General features: G+C 52.7%; 1 protein-coding gene across 1 annotated transcript; it reads right to left on the reverse strand.

The window, feature by feature from the left end:
• Positions 1-543: 543 nt before the first annotated feature.
• MAT1A (methionine adenosyltransferase 1A) lies at positions 544-18260 on the reverse strand. Its single transcript, XM_010963107.3, has 10 exons — positions 18047-18260; positions 17617-17956; positions 14137-14214; positions 13188-13310; positions 10272-10384; positions 9781-9924; positions 5294-5512; positions 3824-4006; positions 3342-3475; positions 544-2683 (listed from the first exon to the last, which is right to left on the reverse strand). The coding sequence occupies exons 2-10, from the start codon at positions 17708-17710 to the stop codon at positions 2581-2583; spliced, it is 1191 nt and encodes a 396-aa protein (XP_010961409.1). The 5' UTR covers positions 17711-17956; positions 18047-18260; the 3' UTR covers positions 544-2580.
• Between the last annotated feature and the right edge of the window lie 2647 nt (positions 18261-20907).

Below are 20907 nucleotides of genomic sequence, written 5' to 3' on the forward strand. Positions count from 1 at the left end.
CAAACGGCAGGACGCCCTTCTTGCTCGTGAATGATGTTCCGCTGTGTATACACAACTCATCTTCTTTATCTACTTACTGGTGGGCACTTAGGTTGTTTCCTTATCCTGGCTGCTGTGTCACTGCTTCTTACACTGTGCCCAGGTCACATCTACTCTGGGGAATTTGTCCCAGGCAAAAATTTCTTCTAAGTTTCCCATTTCAAGCCTTTCACCCCAACGCAGAGCAGGTGAGGATGGGGGGCATAAATGCCTGGCAATCGAGGGGGCACCCCTGAAGGCCCAGGAGCCGCTCGCCATGTGTAACGTGGGTTTCCCTACCCTGTGCGGTGTGGCGCAGAATGAATACAGCTATACAAGGACGACACAGGAGCTGGCTAATGAGACCTTCAGCAGTGCTGGCCAAGCCCCACGGGGACAGCAAAGGAGGGCCCCAGGCTGGGAAACCCCGAGGGCAGGACACCCACTCGCTGGGGGCGGGGGATCGGGTAATGTGATTTGGAGGGGCGGTTTCTAGAGCACTGCGGACAAAAACTAAGCATAGAGTATTTGCTCCTGGAGTTTTATTCACTGGTTTAGCAGGAATTAGTAACAAATACTCTAGTTTCACAAAAACGGTGTTGTCCCCACAAAAGCTTGTTTTTCTAGGGGGTGGGGAAAGTATAAAGTTCTGAATTTTCACTTTGAACATGGCCCAAGTAAGAGGAGCTCAGCCACCCGCAAACTTGAGTCTCCCTCTCCCAGGGGGAACTTGAGACTTCCTGGGCACCGGGAGCGCCGCGAGGCTTCTAGGAAATTGTCTCACAGGTCCTGTCCAAGCCTAGCATTCTGAGCCCATCCAGAGAGATCAGAGCTTCCATATCACACACCAACTCTAGGTTTTTATGGTAACTGGGGCCTCTTTTTCTGCCATGAACAGATGCATTTCCCTGGATGGGAAGAGAAAGCCTAGAGTCCCCCTGTAGGCTGTTGCCCAGACGAGGCTTCCCGGGCTGTGTGTCCTGGCAGATCCAGCACCGTGTGTCCTGGAAAGAAGCCCTGTCCCCGCAGCGTTCTGCTGGGGCCCACAGAGGCTCCTACCTGAGCCTGCGTCCAGGGAGCTGGGGAGAAGGTACCGACGCAGCTATCAGAGCCCAGGCGGAGGATGGGGCCCATCGTGGGGGAGCGGGTAAGTGGTTCCGGCCACGGATGGAAAGGCAGGGGACTGTGCAGCTTCCAAGATCCTGGTGTGCCGAGGACCACCCAGGACCGCAGGGGTAGACCTGCCCTCCAGAAGCCGCCTGGCAAAGGCAGAAATCTCCTCATGACATCTCAGCTCATTCGTCCATCACCGAGAGTCAAGCCCTGCCACTTAAGCCACCATTTCACATTCCATATTCGCGTGTAGGACTGTCCTCTCTGGAAAGGGGATCGGAGGGGCTCACTCACTTATTCCAACAGCACTCAGACAGCAGGGATTTCAAACGGGCCAGAGAGAGGGAAAGACATGAAGGACACAGGGTTCCACCCCCTGTTTAAGGGACAAGCTGCTTCTCCGGCTCTAGGAAGCCTGACGGCACAGGACTGGACTTGGACCCTCACCGCAGGGGTCCACAAGCCCAGCCCCGCATGTCCCCTAGCAGTCAGGGGCTGGGATTACATGCTTGCCTCTCAATTCCAAACCCTAGCTCAGCCTGAACTGTCTTCTGAAAACAAATGAGGCAAACGAAACACCCCTTTGGCTCTGCCCTGACTCTGCAGATCACTGCCCAGGGCTCACCAAGAGTCGAAGGGCTAATCCCCTAGCTCCCAGCACCCTCAGGTCTTCAGGACAGAGGTCACAGCCTGATCTCCACCTGCTGTGTTCTTGTTCAGACCTGCTTCTGGCATGAGGTTGGGAAGGATGGGGATGGGGGACATGGCAGACAGGCTCCAGAGCCGAAGCTCCAGGTTTACATTGAGGCCCTGACCCACGCAGCTCTGGGACCCTGGGAAAGTGACCAAGATGGTCTGTGCCTCGGTTTCCCCATCTATAAACGTGGAGGACACAAGGTGTCATCTCATCGTGTTGCAGTGAAGAAGAAATGAGAACACTGATTAGTTCAGTCCCTTGCACACTGTCGATGCTCAGTGTCAGCCTCTGCTCTCATCCCTGCCAGAAGGCTGGTTTGAGAGGCCCGCTGGGAAGGCCTGGGATTAGGACACTGACTGCTGGGCTGCACGCCCAGGTGCGCGTGGAGCCCTGGGGCCAGTGAGATTGCTGCCCTCGGAACACGCCACGGAGGGAGGAGCCTGTCAGAGTCCAGGCTGTGGGGGAGGTGAGTGAGGAGATTTCCTCCTGACAGGGGTGGTTTTTCACTAAATTCACGTCGCCTTGGTCTTAGGGAAAAGTAGGGGATATCGTGACTGTCCTCATGAGATCTGAGCCCCAGCACCAGGAGGTCCCCTCCTCCTGCTGTCAGAAGGGTCTGGCTTTGTCCTGGAGGGAGCAGGGGGTGGGGAAGGTAACCCCTGGGAGGGTGGTCAGCACCTGGGGTAGAGAAATGTGGCTCTGTCTTCCCCCAGGTGTCTCCAGGGTGAGGCCAGGCCCGGCTCCCACCAGCACTAAAACACAAGCTTTTTGGGAACTTCCCACGGGAACTCGCTTCTCCCGAAATGGCCATAGCATGCGGTCTTCTGGTAGATGGGCTTCTTCAAATCCAAATCCCTGCATGTTCAGCAGAAGAAAGGGTCATTTTAAGTGGAAAGGGAGCAGGGTTTCTCCAAATTTTGAGCACAGGAGTAACTAACAGATTGTGACAGTCTGTGTGTGGAGTGTTAACCACTCATAGAGCAATCCCTGTAAGGTCCTGTCTACGCTACACTACATAATATGAGGTGACTGCCACTGGCCCTAAGGAAACAGGCTCAGAGGTTCAGTGGCAGCCTGGCCAAGCAGACGCACCTGGGAACCAGTATCTGAACTCTGGGCTACTCTCCACCCCGCTGACCTGGCCCAGATCAGTATCAGCTCTGCCAAGATCCAGGTAGCAGGGGTGACATTAGAAACAAGAGCAGTTGGAACTAGACTTGCTGATTCAGTTCCCAGCCATCCGGCCTTGTCATTATTTTCCTAAGATCCCCGACCTGCTCACAGATGGCCCCCCTGGAGTCAGTGTCTGCCGAGCCAGCAGGGACCTGATGCAGCCTCCTTTGTCCTGAAAACCAGACATCCTGCATCTGGGGTGTGCGCTGTACTGGGCCAAGGGCTTGAGGCCCCTCCTGCTTTGGGGAGGCTGAACACCCTCCTTTCTGTTTCTCTCTCCACTGAGCTGAGCACTGGGTGAGGGAGGAGGGTCCTAACAGTGGTGGGGGGTGGGGGTTACCTGACGATGACGCCAGGCCGAAGGTCAAAGTTCTTGTTCACCACGTCCAGCAGCTCTCGCTCTGTCTTCTGAGAGGTTCCGTAGGTGAAGATGGAGATGGACAGTGGCTCGGCTACACCAATGGCATAGGAAACCTTCCAGAAGAGCCCAGGGTCAGGGACGGGCCCCTTGCAGAGACCCTCTCGTCCTCAGGGAGGGGCTGCTGAGACCATGCATGTCCTGCCCAACACGCTCCCTCCACCCTGTCCACCTAGAAACCCCACCATCTTCACGGTGGGCAGTTTCAGCACGTGCCCCTCTCCCTGAAGGTAACTGTTTTATGTTTTTCCCTCTCCCAGGTTTGCAGGGTACTGGCCACAGCGCCCAACATGACACACACACAGAGGCATGTCCTCTGGCAAAGTGTGTGGCCTTACCCTCAGTCCAGTGTGTCAGTACTCAGGGCAGAGGTGGGGGTTCCAATGGGGTGGGGTGTGACCCACCTGCACAAGCACCCTCCGGCAGAGCCCCGCTTTCACCAGGGACTTGGCCACCCATCGGGCAGCATACGCCGCCGAGCGGTCCACCTTGGTGTAGTCCTTCCCAGAGAAGGCGCCCCCGCCGTGCGCCCCCCAGCCGCCGTAGGTGTCCACGATGATCTTGCGACCAGTGACGCCCGCATCCCCCTGCAGAGGGCAGGGAAGACGTGGAGGGAGGAGATGGGAGGGGTGGCTGAAGCACTGCGGTAGCCGCCGCACCGCAACTTAGAAAGGGTCCCTGAAGCTGCCAGAGGGCATTCTCCAAAGACCCCTTGGCCTGAACTCAGCCAGAAGCCCTGGGCTCTAATCCCACTTCAGTGGCTGACCAGTCACAGAAGTCAGCCTCCTGTCAGAGCCTCAGCAGAGAGTGCAAAAGATGGGCCCCTAGGGTCACATCCCACTCCTCGGTTTTTAGAAGTCAATCATAATGGAAAAATCCAAGTGCAGGAGGAAACTGCACTGTGACAAACACACCTGGGCTGTGGTGCCGGCTGGTGACACCCGGCAAACTTCAAGTTGACCGTTTCCTCGAGGGTCTGCTCTGTGCAACACCAGTCAACAAAGTGTGTGTGTGTTGGGGGGGGTGTCTATGTTAAATGATGTGAGGAAAGTCTGCGTACTATACCCCGCCCCCACTTAGATACCCACAGTTCACCCCAGCGTGCCTAGGCTCTGAGAAGTCCTGCAAGGAAATACCACAGGCTTTACCTTCTTTTCACCCTGTTTCTGCGCTACCTTTGGTCACAGGACCCATTACAGGGGCTCTGCTCTGTGACAACACGTCTGGAGCAGAGGCCCCCTGGCAGCGGTCAGCAGCCTCTCGGAAGGGCTATGGCACTCTCCGTTTGCTCACTCCTGCAGCACAGGAGGAAGGGGCAGCCCATGTCCCCATCTAAAACACAGCCCCACCCTGGTGCCCACAAGAGCTGGAGGTAACGGGTGGCAAAGACCTGGCAGGGCCACCCAGGCAAGGTGGTGCCTGTGGTGGTGGTGAGCACTCAGCAGGGCGCTGGCAGCCTGGACATGTCGGGCGGCAAGTCTGAGACATCTGGCGTGCAAGGGCCAGGCAGCACCAAGTGGGAGCCTTCTGAGGACATGGGCCCCGTTCCTCCTGAAGGATGCACAGCAGGCTGCACAGAGGGCCAGGACCAAGCTCCCTCCAGCAGCGGGCAGGCACTGACTCTTCCTGCCAGGAAACCTGCACAAGCCTCTAGTCCAGCCTCGTCCAGCAGGGGGCAGACACCAGAAATAAGAAAACAACAATTTCAAAGCCTGTGGAAGGGTGAGCTGACTTCACATTTTATCCAGGGCCAGACCTGGCTGAGCCACATAAAGCTATCACCTCCTGTGGCCTTTGTGCTCAGGGAGCTAAGTAACCCTGGGTGGGGGTCGAGGGGAGATGAGTCAGAGCCTCATTCAGAGACAAGGACACACCTGGGGGCCGCCGATGACAAACCGCCCACTGGGCTGCAGGTGGTAGATGGTGTCCTCGTCCAGGTACTGGGCCGGCACCACGGCCTTGATCACCTGCTCCTTCAGGGCCCTGCGCATGTCCTGCAGCGTTATATCTTCGTCGTGCTGCACAGAGATGACGATGGTGTGGATGCGCAGGGGAATGACCGCACCGTGGTCCTGAGTGTACTGCACTGTCACCTGGCGGTTGGAAGGGCAGGAGGAGACATCGTGAGGCCCTGCCCTGAGCTGAGGACACATCGCTGCTGGCACAGATACCCAGGAGGCAGGCGGGGCTCCCAGGAGCCAAAGCGGGGCTCTTGTCCTGAAAGGGCCTTCAGGAAACTTAATTTGACACATTCTTATATTTGAGTAACTGCCTGGTGCTGTGAGATGACCGGGCACGAGGCGTAAGCTATTCCCAACTGTGACCATGATCTGTGCTGCCTGGAGACTCAGATGTGACAGAGCTTCCTCTCTGTTTGTGACCTACTAGACTCCACTTCTTCTGTCTCAGAGGGCTATGTGCCAGCAAATGTCCCCGTGGCCATAGCCCTGCTCTGAAGCCCCATGGCCCAGGGTCGCGACATCCCAGTTCCTGCTAAGGAACACAGGTGTCCACAGGCCACACGCCCGCCACCCAGGCCCCTCAGTGGAGGAGCTCAGGAAGCAGGGGACTTGTCAGCCAGCTACAGGGATGGGGTGAGAGGGACTCAGCCTGGATGACTGAGCTAGAGGAAGCAGCAAGTTCTGGGGTGCCAGCCTCTGGGAGTTTGGGCAAGAGAAAGGAAAAGCAGAGAGCACATGGAGGGAAGGATCCTGCCTTCCTGCAGCAGCCTCGCAAGGCAGGCCACAGGGACAGAGCCGAGACTCACTCCCACCAGCACGGGTCAGTTCCGTGCCTATTCTAGGCATTACCAATGAAGATTTTAGCCATCCCAGCAAGATGGGCATTCTTGTCTCCACTTTACAACTGAGAAAAACCAGGCTCTGAGAAGTGCAACAACTTATCCGAAGTCATAGATGAGTCAGTGAAAAGCCTGAGAACCAAACACTGCTCCGTCTGCTCCAAAAGCTGGTGTCACTCCCTGAGCAGCACAGACAAAACACTTCTGCACCCTGTCCTTCACTGACACAGCAGGGAGCGCCTGATCTGGTTGTTAACTGAGGAGAGCAGCCTGGGCACCCGGGGCTCACAGAGTGAGGGAAGGAGATGGTGAGGATGGCTGATGAGATTGGGAAAAGAGAAAAGGAAGCTAGCATTGCCTGAGCTTGCACTGCAGGCTAGAAGCCACGCCAAAAGCTTGAGAAACTGTTACTAGCTCCATTTTAAAGACAAGAAAGCTGAGGTTCCAGAACATAAATACTTTGGTCAAGATCACCCAGCAGGCTCTGACCTGGAGCTGCGTGGCCTGGTAGCTGGTGCCCTGTCCAGCAGAAAGCTGTTACTCAAGACCCTCAGTGCTGGAGCCCCAGGCCCCTTGCTGCCAAAGCAGCGTGAACCCACAAGAGCAGTGCCCAGAGGGGCTATGGGTGTGTGGGGCCTGCAGGAATACAGCTATGCCAGATGGCCCTGGGGGGCACACTGGTTGGCAGGCACAAGACTGCTCCCTACTCTCAAGGGCCTTGATGGGACCACAGGGCAGCAAACAGTGCCTCCCTGGGGCTATGCTTGCAGCAAGGTCTCTGCCTGCCCGAAGGCACCTCAGATATCCGTCAAACACTGGACTTGTATCAAACTCGTTCTCTACGCCCTGCCTGGTCCAAAGAGCAACAGGATGGGATCTGGAAGAAGGAAGAGAGACAGCCCTGACCACATGATGCCTGACCCTAGCAGGATGGGCAGACGCACACCGACATTTGTGCGCTGAGAGCAGCCCTCAAATGCCGGGCGGCGCACACAGTGGGCCTGAAGAGACGGAGCTGGAGCTGGGGGGGTGGGGGGTCCCGGTGGGGAAGCCCTCTGGCCGGCTCTAGAACCAGGCCTGCTGCCTCTGGCCCCAGGAGAAGGCTCACATCCCAAGGAGCTGCTGGGGCCCATCTCTCCACTGCTCCAGGGCTCCCGGCTCCCCTGCTCTGCCGTAGGCCCCAGGCAGAACTGCGGCAGAGCAAAGGGCTCCAAGCATGGCTCTTATCTCATCACATCAGCAAGATGTGGGGAAAAGTACACCGTGGAGAACACAACTCTGACCACATACAAAAATAGCCACCCGTACTGCCACTCAGCTCTCAGTATCAGCAGCAAAAATTTGTTCAGGTGGAGAGACTCATCCTGTTCACAATCAACACTCTGGTTAGATGACGGAAACCCTTTACCAATAAGGTACAGAGGAGGAGGTCCAGCAGTTGCTCCTGGCCGGGCGCCCCTCCCAGCGCGGCAGCCTTGTGGAGTGGGCTGGCTGCCTGAAGGCTGGCCGAGGGGCCCTGGGAGACTCCATCAGCAGACCCAGACCCGCACCCACACCTTCTCCGATGCTGCTGGCTCAGGGCCTGCCTGTGGCAGAGGAGTCAGGCAGACTCTTTGGTGTTCAAAGCAGCATTGGTAAGAGAATTCAGCATCTCCTTGCAGGAAGGGAAAGACTGGAAGAGCCCACCCCCTCTTCACTCCCTTTGCTGCCCTCAGAAACCTTCTGTTACTAAGCAAACACAGGAGGCCTTTTCTATTTCAGCTGGTCCGACAGGTGGATAGGTGGAGCCTCCCGTCCTAGTCTCAGGCAGGGAAAAAAAAGTTGAATCACCCCATTTACTAGCTTCTGTCCCTGATCAAGGGTCTTATTTTCTGTGGCTCTCCACCCCGCTTCTCATCAGAACACAGCTCTGGGACAGGGCCGGGAGGGCAGGCTCCTCTTTTGGGGGCATCACGAACTGCACATTTTAGCTCTCCTGCCCACAACCTCAGAGAACACCTGAGGGATGCCCATGATCACACTTCCCAGCTCGGGGGTCACGTGGATAACACCCGAAGTCCCAAGGAAGGGTTTCCTATGGGCCGTAAAGGCACTGCTGTACCCCAGGTATAGTCAATATGCAAACTCTGCCTTGTGTGGCCTACACGTGGGGTGAGAAGGACGCACCTCTGTGCAGCTGGAGAAATGGGACAGAGTCCCATGCACTGCGCTGAGCGTGAAACCACATGTGCCAAGTTCTAAGTGCAGGGGCAAGAGGAGGCCCCATCTGGGGGTGGTCAGGGAAGACCACGAGGAGGTGGGAACTACCCTGGCCACTGATGGACACGTAGGGACCAGAGAAATGTTCTGAGGAAGGCAAAGGGTGGGAGCACAGGGGCAAAGCTCTGAGAAACGAGGGGAACATGGGTGAAAGGATATTGATCAAGCAAAGGCTGGGGGTGGGAGCAGAAGGAGGTAAAGCTGGAAGACCGTAAAAGGCTTTAAATACCAGAATAACAACTCAGGAGGAAGCAGAAAGGTGCAGAAGATGCTGAGCAGATATTATGACATTAAAAGTGAAGCCCAAAGGGAATTAACAGAAGTTTTCGGGCACGGAGAACCTGTGGGAGGACATAGCACTGGTCCTGGCCCTGGCCTGGGAAACAGGCTGGAGCAGAAGGGATGCTCTGGATGGAAAATACAAGGCTCAGGCAGAGCGGAGACAGGGTGCTGAGCAGGCCGGGGACTGGTGGCCCCATCGCAGTGCCTTCAGTCGGGTAGAGCTCTCAGGGCCACGTATTCACAAGGTGAATGAGGAATGGGGCTGCTGATTCAGCCAGATCTGCAGGTGTTAGATTTGGGAGCTGAGCGTGCAGAGAGAGAAGGACAGAGGGTGCAGAAGAGCAAGTGCCAAGGACCTGCTGGGTGTAGACAAGCAGCCAGGGGAGGAAGCCCCGAAGAAAGGGGCCATCGGAGTTAAACAGGATGTGGAGAGTGAAGCCGGACGGGGGGCCTCCACATGTGCTAACACTTGCATCACCACTGGCTTTCAAATACTGACTTCAGTGAGGATTTCAACACTGCAGGGGGCACAGAGGTCAGGGCCTCTGGGGACAGAGAGACAGAATCAGCAGAGGCAGAGCCTTTTTATGAGAAACAAAGCTAAAGGACCAGCGTGAGCTGCAGACAGTCCTCACTTATGGGGCGCTCAGGCTTTGCTCAAAGACGTGGGGGCGGTGGCTGAGAGTCTGACACCAGTTAAGGAGGAGGCCTGTGGCAGGAACTGGGGAATCCTATTACCAGAGTCAACATATGCTAAGAAGGTTAAAAAAAAATCTAGAGTTGTTCTTCACATTTTTTTGTATTTTTGAAGTTTTTCATAATAAGCTGTTGGGGAGCAGGGAAGAAAATATCTGCAGCCAAAGGGTTTTCAAATAAAAAGTTCTTTTCAGAATCAACCATTTTTTTTTTTGAGTGCTCAGGCTGAATAGTGTGATCTCAACAAGCAGAACCAAGAGGAAGGGGGTATTTAAAGTGTGCATCTGGAGCCACGTGGCGGGGGTGCGGCAGGGAGGGGCTCACCTGTGTCTTGGAGTCGGGCCGCAGCCAGGGCAGCACCCCTGAGCGCCGCAGCTCAGCCATGCGGGCGTTGAGTCTGTGCGCCAGGATGATGGTGAGCGGCATGCACTCCTCTGTCTCATCTGTGGCGTAACCGAACATCAGCCCCTGCAGCAACGACCCGCCTCAGACAACAGGCGACAATCTGCCTCAAACCTAAAACTCCACTGGCCCACACAACCTGTGTCCTGGGCACTCGTGGAGGGGAACATGTGGTCCCTGACCCCAACACCCCAGGAGGGGAGGCAAGGCCACGTCGGGTGTCCCTCACCTGCCATGCCCTTAAGTCACTGCCCTGAAGCAGGGGTGTCTGACTCATCCAGGCACGTGGGGGGGGGGTGTCTACCCTGCAGTGCAGATAATCCATTACACGTGAACCTCCCCAACCAGCCCCTCAACACAGAGCACACCGCACAGCCCTCCTGACGCAGAGCCCATGCTCAGTGGTTAGTGACCTGATCTCCGGCACCAACATTCTCCTCGTTTCTGTCCAGATGGACACACTGGGCGATATCCGGGGACTGCTGCTCCAGAGCCACCAGCACATTGCAGGTCTTGAAGTCAAAGCCTGGGAAGAAGGAGAGCGGGCCTGAGTGGGGTCTCGCCCCAGCAGGCGGGGGGAGGCTGCGAACTTCCAGGGAGACTGCGTGGCTCCTGACAGGGCATTTAGTGTCACAATGGGTGGTCTCCAATCAGCTGCCATCTGTCAGGGCCCAGAATTGAGGCCCAGGATGGGGAAGGCCAGTACCCTTCCTGCTCCATCACAGGGAACTCTTTAGTCAAAAAAGCCCTTCACTGCGCGTTTCACTCTATTAAATTATACCTGATGCAGAACTGCAATATTAAAACCAGGTAACAGCTCCAGCTGCTCTGGCTGAAGAGCAGGCGGGTGACTCGGGTCATACCCCCTTAGCCTGTCCCAGAGGCACCTCCCAGGACCCAGGTTGAAAATCGCTGCACTGAGTAAACACCAGGGCCCTTCCAACACTGCCAATCGGAAGCCCTGGTGTTTGCTGAATCCGAGCATTAAATATACCCAACAATACGGTGCACGTGAACTATCCAGAGACACGCTCACAGCTGGAGTCCCCGACCCTGAGATGTACACGGGGGCCTGGAGCAGAATGGAAATGCCACACCCTTTGAGGCCAAGGCCCTGCTGGCCCATCCCCCAAGCTCAGACACAGAGATGGAGGCCGGCCCCCCAGGCGGGGGGCAGCGAGCTGGGGACTGGGACTGGGACTGGGACGCGGCAGTCCTGGCCAGCAGCAGCTCAGGCCAAGGAGCCCCGGGAGGGAGCTCCACTTGTCCTTGCTGGGCTCAGCTACAGGACGGGTGTGAAGGAATTGCTAAACAGCACAGGGGCCCCACCACAAGGTCAAGTATCAGCAACAAGCTGTTACCCTCTCTCCAGTCTTGTTTTCCTACCCACACTGCCTGAATGGGCTTACTAAAACAAACAAACAAAACCACAAAAAAATCCCAGATCCAATCTATCGTTTATGTACATGCTTCAAGTGGGGACTTACTGCCAAATGAAGTAAACTGGAAATCGCTTGGCCCCAGCGGGGCCATCCCAGCCAAGCACCTCAGCCTTCAGTGAGCCTCAAACACAGCCTCTTTGCCCACCTCCACAGGTCTCTGCCCAGAATGCTCCCAGTCTGACTCGCATTCCTCCTCCACAAATCTGATCAGCTCTCAGTAAATGTCCTGGGACCCCCCACCCCTAGATCCTCACCACACACTCTGCCACAGACTTGCCCCAGGGCACCCCATGGAACTGCATCAGTTATTAGCGCCAGGCCGTGCCCCTACTAGGCAGCACCCCTGCTAGGCAGTGTCCTTTGCAGCCTCCTGTTCCCAGGGAGGTTTCTCTAGGGAGCTAGCTGCAAGGACTCACCAAACTCTCGTTTTACCTAATCACCCCATCTAAAAATAAATCTTCTCAGTGCTGAAAATTAATTAAAGGCTCCAAGTGACTTGGGAAAACAGAGTTCAGGGGACTAAGGGGAGACGAACAGGACTGGGAAAGGGCGGTGAGTGCAACCCCTCCGGCAGAGAGCAGCGGGGAGTGGTTAGCTCGGGGCCCTGTTACCCAGTCCACCTGCTGGTCCACTCGGTGCGTCCACACCGATGCACTCAGCCCACGAGACGCAGCCAACGGCAGAGCTGGGCTCACTCTCGCTTCTCCCCTTCTAGGGCACATTATACCTCCAGGGAAATTTCCCTGCTAATTAACACAGAACAAGGTTGGCTCCTGAATAAGGTCTAAACAAGTTGGCTTTTCCCAGTAGAACAAGGTGAAGGCTCCACACGGTAACATGTCAGGAAGTTGCTGCTCCGGGTCAATGTGCTTCCTCTGTGAATACCCCCGTGTGCTGACCGGGAGAATCAGCCTGTCCTCATTGGTTCTCCTCCCAGTGATTCCTGATAAACCTTCAAAACTGTCCTGTGCTCCAGTGAGTCCTCTGGGCAAGCCAGAAGGTGGCTGCACCAAGCTTCAGTGTGTCCCTGCCCTCATGCAGAGAGGGGCCCTCTCCCAGCCCGCCCTGATCCACAGAGATGCCACATGTCACCCTAACCAACCAGCGACTGGACTGTCAGCGTACACCGGCCCCAGCATCTGGCCCTTGTACCGCACCCTCTGATGCCCCTCCATGCTCGGCCCCTTCTTGCCTGCCTGGTCTTAGATATAGGACTCTGCTCCAGGGCCCCCTGTTCTCTCCAGCTGTCACCCCGACCTGATCTCAGGGCTCCTCCTCAAATCCTGCCTGTGCCCCTTCCCTGGGTTTTAGGCCCCCACACTGCCTGGCACTGGAGCTATCCTGGGCCAGGCTGTACCCTCCACCTGCTATCAGTACCAGTCCTGGATTGAGTCATCTTCTTCTCTGTCTAGAATGCGAAGCAGTATAGTTTGGTATAAAGCACAGGAGTCCCAACCCGGACAGCCACACACTGACGGTGTCACCTTCTACAAATCATGCACATCTCTGAGCCTCAACTGCCTCAACTGCGTGAGAAGTAGAGCAGAGTTTCTCTGACAGTCAGGTAGGAAGACACACACAGAGACCAGCCCCAGCACCTGGCAGACGACATGTCCCCCCCCAGCCCTGCCAGGGGGCAGCTCCTTTCACTCGGAGCTTCTTCCTCTTCCAAAGCTCCGAGAAGGCAGGACCTTGAACGAGACCAGAGTCAGCAACAGATGGACAGGGGCTGCCAGAGAGCTGGCAGAGGCTGCGAGCCCTGGACCCTGGCAGGCGGGCCTGGGAGTGGTTTCCCGCCTGGTGGTATCTGCTCCTCCCAAGGACGGAGAGCCTCAGGTGGGACTCAGCCCCGGCGCTCTCAGCAGGGACCAGCGGGCCTGCCCTCACCCTTGGCAGAGTCGTCGTAGCCGATGTGCCTGACAGTGTCTCTCACCACCCGCTGGTAGTCCACCACGGCCGCGGACGCGATCTCCCCGCACAGCAGCACCATGCCCGTCTTGCACACCGTCTCTGCGGGGGAAGGGGACCAGTCAGCAAAGGGCCACGGGCCGGCAGAGGGAAGCGCCACGCCTCGACCTCTCAAGGCGCCAACAGGGAGGCTCGTGAGGAGCCATGCAAGGAAAGGACTCCAGAGAGAAGAGAATGATGCTAATAAAAAGAGTACATCTCAGCACAACTGCTATCTTCAAATGCTGCCTGGAGAGCTGTGCCTTGGAAAGAACTGGTCACGCCCGCGTTTTCATCTGGGGGCTTACTACGTGTGTGATGGTGAACTACTTATTCAGCCTCAGCGGTTAGAGGGAGATAATCCTAGGGCAGCAGTGCGGATTAAAGTGAGGCAGCAGTTGTAGAGTTATCATAGAGAACGCAGCCTACACACGCAAGACCTCGCCCGCCCCCTCGTTGCTAAACCTCCACTGCAGGCTCTAGGGAATGAGGTCCCAAACAAAGAATCAAGGGAGGCTACTTACAAAGAGGTGAGGGCAAAGCCCACCCTCAGGGACACGCATCCCTACACTGCTCAGTACAGGAGCTAGGCTGGCACTGGTGAGGGAAAGGTGGGTCTGTGCAGCGGGGAGGACAGGGGGCTGACAGTGAGGAGAGCGAGGCTCTGGTCTCCATGCTGGGTCCCTTAACCCATGATCTTGGCCAAGGCTCTGATTCGGTGTCACTCAAGACAGTCCCTCAGCCAAGTGAGGGGCTAGACCTATCACCTGTGGGGCCCTCCTGGCTCTGGAGTCCCCGACTCTCTGCTGTGCCGAGGTATTCAACACAGGCAGAGGTTTCAAGCTCAGCCCATTGAGGTCTCCAGCGGGGGGGATCAGGCGTGTCTTACCGCAGGCCACCTTGGCATTGGGGTCCTGCTTGAGGTGGGCATCCAGCACCGCGTCACTGATCTGGTCACAGATCTTATCTAGACAAGAATGTAAGAGTGGAAGAGTCACGGGAATATTAAGCCTAACAAACTGAAATGTTAAAATCATGAGATATTTTGTCAGTTTATGTATCTAATCTATCTACAAGGACACTTTTTAAATATAAGAAATCATAAAATAATTGACATTTTTATTTCTTCCCACTTCTGCCTTAATCTTGGACGATATATATTATAGTCATAGAATTCCCTAAAAAAAGAAATATATTCCAAAACCAGTTATAAGAGTCTGAAGCAACTCACAGGCAAGCACGCATGTGCACACCTGCACAAATCCTTCTAACTAAAACAGCATTTCAGGGGGAGGGTATAGCTCAGTGGTAGAGTATGTGCTTAACATGCACAAGGTCCTAGGTTCAATCCTCAGTACCTCCATTAAAACAAACCTAATTACCCCCACAAAAAACAAAAAACACCCCCCCAAAAATGTTTTTTAAAAGTTTTTTTAAAAAACGTGTATCATCCCTCAGCATATTCCCTTTAATTCTAACATGGAGAAATGACCGAGAAACCAAAGTTAAACTACTAATGATGTCGGTAAGATTAGATGCCAAGAGGTAAAATACGATGGGACAGACAGGTGCACGGTACTGCAGGTTCCACAAGACACCATGCAGAAAACACCACACCCAGTTCCGTGGCGCCACCCCTAAGAATTCCGTGAGAGTGCCTCTGTGCGTCGCTGCTGCTGCGCAGAACACTTTCACAAGCAGCTCTCACATCCTCCCCGCGGTCACTCAGCCTCCTGAAGGCCAGACGTTCTAACAGCTGGGTTTGACCTCCTCAATCAAGGTGGCATCTGATCTCATTCTTCTACTCTTAACCTGAAAGACTCCTCATAGGCTGGACGAGCACATAGACACTGGAAAAACGCACTCCTGCTTTGGGGTTGTGTGAACTGCCAATGTTCACAAATCCAGAATAAAAGTGACATTTATTTACACATAATACATCTCATTTAATGTTCAAAATACCAACAGACTCTGCTTTTAATAGATTAATAAGTTTTTTCCAGTTTTACTGAGGTATAGATACATAAAAATCTGCATATAATTAATACACACAATTTGGTGCGTTTGGATATCTGTACATACTTGTGTTACCATTACCACCACCAAGGTAATAAACATCCATCACCTCCAAAAGTTTCCCTGTGTCCCTCTAGATTTTTTTTTTAAGTTTTTAAATTAAGAATGCAGATCCATAATCAAGTGCTTGTGTGCTTGAAAGTGCATACTAAGTTCTGTAATTACAATATTAGTTAATCTAACGATGACTTCTGTCTCCTGCCAGTGGCAGATCCTGGTTATAAACCGAGATTTGTCTGAGCCCATCCATGCCTCTGCACCCTCTACCAACGAAGGCCTCCTGCTGCTCAAACACCCACTTTATCCCTGGCCACCAGGACTCCTGGAAGCCACCCAAATGCTGACCATGGATGACTCTGCTTGTTTAAAGGACACAGGCCACATGTTCCCAAGGCACACAGGGAAACTAGATAAGGGATATTAGGAATAAAGCCAGAGCTGAGCAAGGGTATCAAGATAGTTCCACAGACTAAGACAATGCCTCAGAGGGTCCTTCCTGAACTGTTTCTCCAGGCTTTTAAAATTTCTATCAGTATCACTTAGTAGCCTTAAGATAGCCAAGAGCTTTTTTCTTGGAAGTTGAAAAAGAAGTATTAATTTTATCTTTCTGATGGAGAAGAATTCAGCCCTGGAAAATGAGAAGCAGAAAGTCACCAAGGAAATGGTCTTACATAGACAGTTAATTTACAGTGGCAACTGAAAGGAGAATCAGACAAATTGGAGGGCTGTCATTAAGTAGACAAAACAGCCAACTGATTGACTGGAACTTTGGTTCTCTGTCCACCAAGCACACTGCTGTGTGTATGACTGGGCCGCGGGACACTGAGTGACAAAGCACCCACTTCCTCCAGGCAGAGATCCTATATACGGCTGTCTCCTAATCTATGTGTGGCCTTCACAAGCCATAAAGCTGTCCAGAACATGTCAGATGTAGCAATGGGTCTGAGATGATGAGTACAGTAAACCTAGAAACATCACAAGTTACGCACGGTGAAAGATGCTACTTACATTGAATTGAGCTAAGTCACATACAAAGCTCAATTTAAGCCAAGGTTTCTCAACAGCAATATTGACACTTGGGGCCAGAAAATTCTTTGTTGTGGGGGATGGTCTTGTGCATTCAGGATGTTTTAGAAGCACGCCTGGCTTCTACCCACTAAATGCCAGTATCACCCTACTCCCCCCACCCCTTGTATAGCCGTGACAACCAAAAGTGTTTCCAGACAGTATAAAATGCCCTTGGTGGGGAAAGGGGCAAAACCTTCCCTCAGCTGAGAACCAGGGGCTGAGGCATGTGGAAGGAGCAGTGTTTTGAGATGTCTAAAGCTGTGTTACATGGCATGGAAGTTAAATCTCCTTGGGAAGGAACAAGGATAAGGAAGATCGAAAAAAGGTTAGCCTTGGTGATGAGTTACCAGAAACTTCACATGATCCAAAGAATTTTATATAACTGCTTACACACATAAATCCGTGTGCCTGGCCGCTAGGGTTCTCCTAGACTAGCAGTTCTCAAAGTGTGGCTCCCACACTGGCGGTATCTGCATCTCCTGGGAACTTACTAAGACGCAAGTTCTTGAGCCTTACCCAAGACCCACTAGGTCAGAGTCTCTGGGGGTGGGGCCCGGCACTCTGTTTTAACAAGCCCGCTGGTGACGCTGATGCACCCTGACGTCTGAGAACCACTCTCCTAGAAACTGGAGGCTCCAACTGTGGTCTTCACAGCTGCCTCTCGTTTCCCCACACAGCAGTCCACCTACCTTTCAGGGACCAAAGAAATGGCTGGATTTTCTTCCAGGACCTAGAGAGCTCTCTCTCTCATCACCTGTTAGAATGCACTGCCGTTCACTTCTAAACTGCACATGCTTTTCCTGCAAAACTTAGTGACTCGTAGTCTTGTTTGAGGGAACATTGTTGACTTAAGCTGCTCATTGATAATAGATTAGAGTTTTACTCAAAAAAAAAAAAAACTTTCTATATAAAGTTTATATCTGATGAGCCATTTTCTATGCACAGTATGTCTGTCCGACGAACCGTGTGTTCCTTGTCGCAGCCCCGCCGCAAAGTGGGGCATGGGCTGCCGCAAAGACCCCTGGCTTCATTAACATACAACTTATTATTTGCTTAATGGGTGACTGTTTTACAAAATTACAAATTAATAGAATTTTAAAAATACTTCATATTGTTCCTCCCAAGATCCCTTGTAACAGTAACTGACACAAAACTGTTTTTCAGGCCATGAGGAGTGGGGACACCCCTGGTACAGGTCGCCATGGGCCCAGGACAACCTACTCACCCGGGTGTCCCTCTCCTACAGATTCCGATGTGAACATGAAGGCTCCTTCTTCAGCGAGAGAATGGCCGTACAGGCCATCCACCGGTCCGTTCATCTCTTCACACAGCTCCACTCGGCCTCTTCGAGGTAACAACTTTAATGCTGGGACTTTGCCTGAGTTTGGTTTTTTTTCCCTTCTCCTTTAAACCCAACGGGCTGGTCTTTGGCAGAATCACAGGGCTCACTTCTGCCCAAGAGCCCGCGAGCACGTGAGAGGAAGGTGAGGATGGGTGGGAAGGGAGGGACTGGAGACGGATTGGTCACTCCCTCCGACTGGTCGGAGCTTGCTCTTGAGTGAGTCCTATATATGGAAAAGTGAAAGTGCCTGGATAATCATGTGAGAAAATTGGAGGAGTCCATTTCCTGGGAGTGGGGGGGGGGGTCTTCTTACCTTGAGGAACTTCAGTCCTTAGCTCCGATCCCCAGGCCCTGAGTGTGTGGCCAGTGTGTGGTACAGAAGGCTGTGTGGAGTCCGCAGGACTGAAGCCCCCCTGGGACTCTGCTTTAGCTCTGCAGCTCATCACCACAGCGCTCCAAGGCCAACACCCCACGCTGGAGGGTGAGGGTCCATGCTTGCTCAGGGAACCAAAGAGGAAGCAGGAAACTCCTTCCCGGAGATATGGTTTAGGCTAAGCTTGCAACACAGGGTGGCCTTTGCTCGTGGCTGCCCTGCCTCCTCCCCTACACCTCGTCTCAATTGGGCTCTTCCCTCCTTCTGCCTCCTCAGAGCAAGAGCATGCACCTGTACTCTGAGTCAGCTTGGATGTTACACAACAGATTCATTTAGAGGAAAAGCTTTTGAGCCCACATTTTTTTGCTCATAGAAATCATGTAAACTGTCAACTTCTCTAAGACGCTGGCAGTCATGTTAACAAGCAAGATGTTAAAAAAGTATCTGGATGGGTTACAGAGAACAATGATTTTTGGAAAAGGACTCTTGAGAGGCAGATTCATGATGGGGAGATGCTCAGAGTCCAGTTTCCCAAAGCTTCCATACGATAAGTCAAACACCTACACATTCAGCCCTATACACTTGATAAACACCCTGCTCATGTGACTCCAGCATTATTTTTGCTTTGACTGAGAAAAGAAGCAGACAGGATTGTATCTTGAACCAATTCTGGCACTAAACTACAGCATTGCTCACTTCACCCTCTCCCACTCTAAAATCTAGCTGCATCCTCAGGTCCAAGGAACAATAGGGAATTGAGATCACAGAGAATGAGAATGGGTGGAGAAACTGGTTTCCATTAGAACACGGTAAAAAGTACTCAACTAAAACCTCACGCATCAAAAGTTGGACTGAGGGAAGCAAAAGGGAGGATGCAGTAACTCCAAGTAACAATTCTGGCAACCAAATGCCTTCTGTACTAATAAGATGAACACTTAAATTTTTTTTTCTGGTGCTCAAAATCTTGAGTTTTCCAACCAGTTAAGAGTGGCAGCACTATTCCTCCAAGGACTTAAAACTGTATTAAAGTGACCTCTTCTGGGATCAAGTAAGAGATTACACATATACATATTAAACCAGAGGCATTTCACAGAGTGAACTGGAATGCTCAGGCACAAGAGTGCTGAAAATTCAAAGAGGAAAAGGCCACTGGGAAGGGATGGCAAGATGAGGAATCAAATAGGGATTTTAGACAACATAGCCCTGTCCCTGTCAACACACAGGAATCCTCCTGTTTACATTTAAAATATTTCAACATCACAGTGCCTTTGTCAATTTCTTCTGGATACAACAGTTTCAAACCTGGAGGCAATGTGAGCTAATGTTTAATGTGAACTGTAGACCTTGGTTACCCTAGCAGTTCAGTTACAACTAAGCCATTCTGTTTTAACTTGGCTTTAAGAGCAAGATGAAGTAGCAAGTACTCATCAAGGCTCCGAGAGTGAGCAAGAAGTCAGAAAACAAAGCAGCCTAACTGCCCTCTGAATTTCAAAATGAGTAACAGCATCACGGGGTGAAGAGGCAGGAGGAGAGGGTGGGGGTGGGGGTGGGAGTCTTGGACAGAGAAGAGACACTTTCAGAAAGATGTGCAAGGGGCTTCTGCAGCCTGAACACAGATTCAGAGTGAGGGAAGGGTCTGGAAGGCATCTAGTTGATTACCCATCTTATATGAGTCACATATGACATCTCTGCTAAATACCAGGTCACCATATAATCTTTCAGCAGATAAATGTTAACAAGAAGCGCACAGAACATGGTGGATGGCAGCGCAGGTTTCAGGGCTGCAGTCCTGTTTTCCCTCTAACCTACTATGCATCCTCTTAACCTCGTTGTTTCCTCACCTTTAAAGTGGGTTAAATAATCGGCTACCTCACAGCATGGTTGTGAGGACTAAGTCAGATCACAGTAAGAGTTTAATACACTATCACCTAAGCACCTTCTATGTACATATACATGATTTGCTTCTGAAACAAACAGATCACCGTATATGTTATTTGCATTTTGCTTTTCCCCCCACAATATACTATGTCCTCTTTTTACACCTCAACATATAGGCAGACCTCATATTTAGAACTTGCATAGTACCTCCACAATAAGGATCTACTATCAATTATTTAATCATTCACTCCCCAATGGCTGGATACTTTCAACTTCTTTCATTATTTCATATCACCACCGTGCTGCAGAGAAGATACTAATCACAGGTATGCTTTTGTAAGAAGACAAATGCAAGGTCCTGGTAATGCTGAACCAGACCAAAGATTTTCCTTTTGTAATAAATTTTACCCAGGGTAGATAAAAACATAGCACTTCAGCCAAGAGTTAAAATAGGGGCATCAATCTGCCTGCTTCAGAGAGAAACAGCCGATCTTGGCAACAAATGCAACTATTTGGAGAGCTGAACCTACAAGGACTACGCGGCCCTAATTTGCCAGCATAAACTCCCCTACACACAGGCTGTCCCATTTTCCCTTACGCATGAATTGTCCTAATGTCCCTCCACCCAGCCCCACTGATTACCTAAGTCCAATCCAACGCATCAAAGGCCTACAGTTGGTCTCGCTTCCATGCAGCCTTTAACTCTGAAGCTCTGCTGACAAGCCTCTGAAGAAATGGGGCTTTGAAAATACCACTTTCAGTTAGACTCCCCCCTGATGAATCTCTCACGTAAACTACCCAGGGGAAGACCATGCCTCCAGTGAACAGCATATGTCAGCCACACTGATCAGTTTCAGGAAGGAGCGTGGGGGCACCTTATCTCACATAACACACATCTGAAGGCAGCAGAACTGGTGGAGAGC

Source organism: Camelus bactrianus, chromosome 11 (genome assembly GCF_048773025.1).
Source record: "Camelus bactrianus isolate YW-2024 breed Bactrian camel chromosome 11, ASM4877302v1, whole genome shotgun sequence".
NCBI classification, from domain to species: domain Eukaryota; kingdom Metazoa; phylum Chordata; class Mammalia; order Artiodactyla; family Camelidae; genus Camelus; species Camelus bactrianus.

Coding starts and splice junctions, on each gene's coding strand:
- MAT1A (XM_010963107.3), bottom strand. CDS start 17,710: ATGAACGGACCGGTGGATGGCCTGTACGGCCATTCTCTCGCTGAAGAA. Junction 5,513..9,780: donor GGCCCGACTCCAAGACACAG/GTGAGCCCCTCC, acceptor TCCAACCGCCAG/GTGACAGTGCAGTACACTCA. Junction 4,007..5,293: donor TTGTCATCGGCGGCCCCCAG/GTGTGTCCTTGT, acceptor TGCCCTCTGCAG/GGGGATGCGGGCGTCACTGG.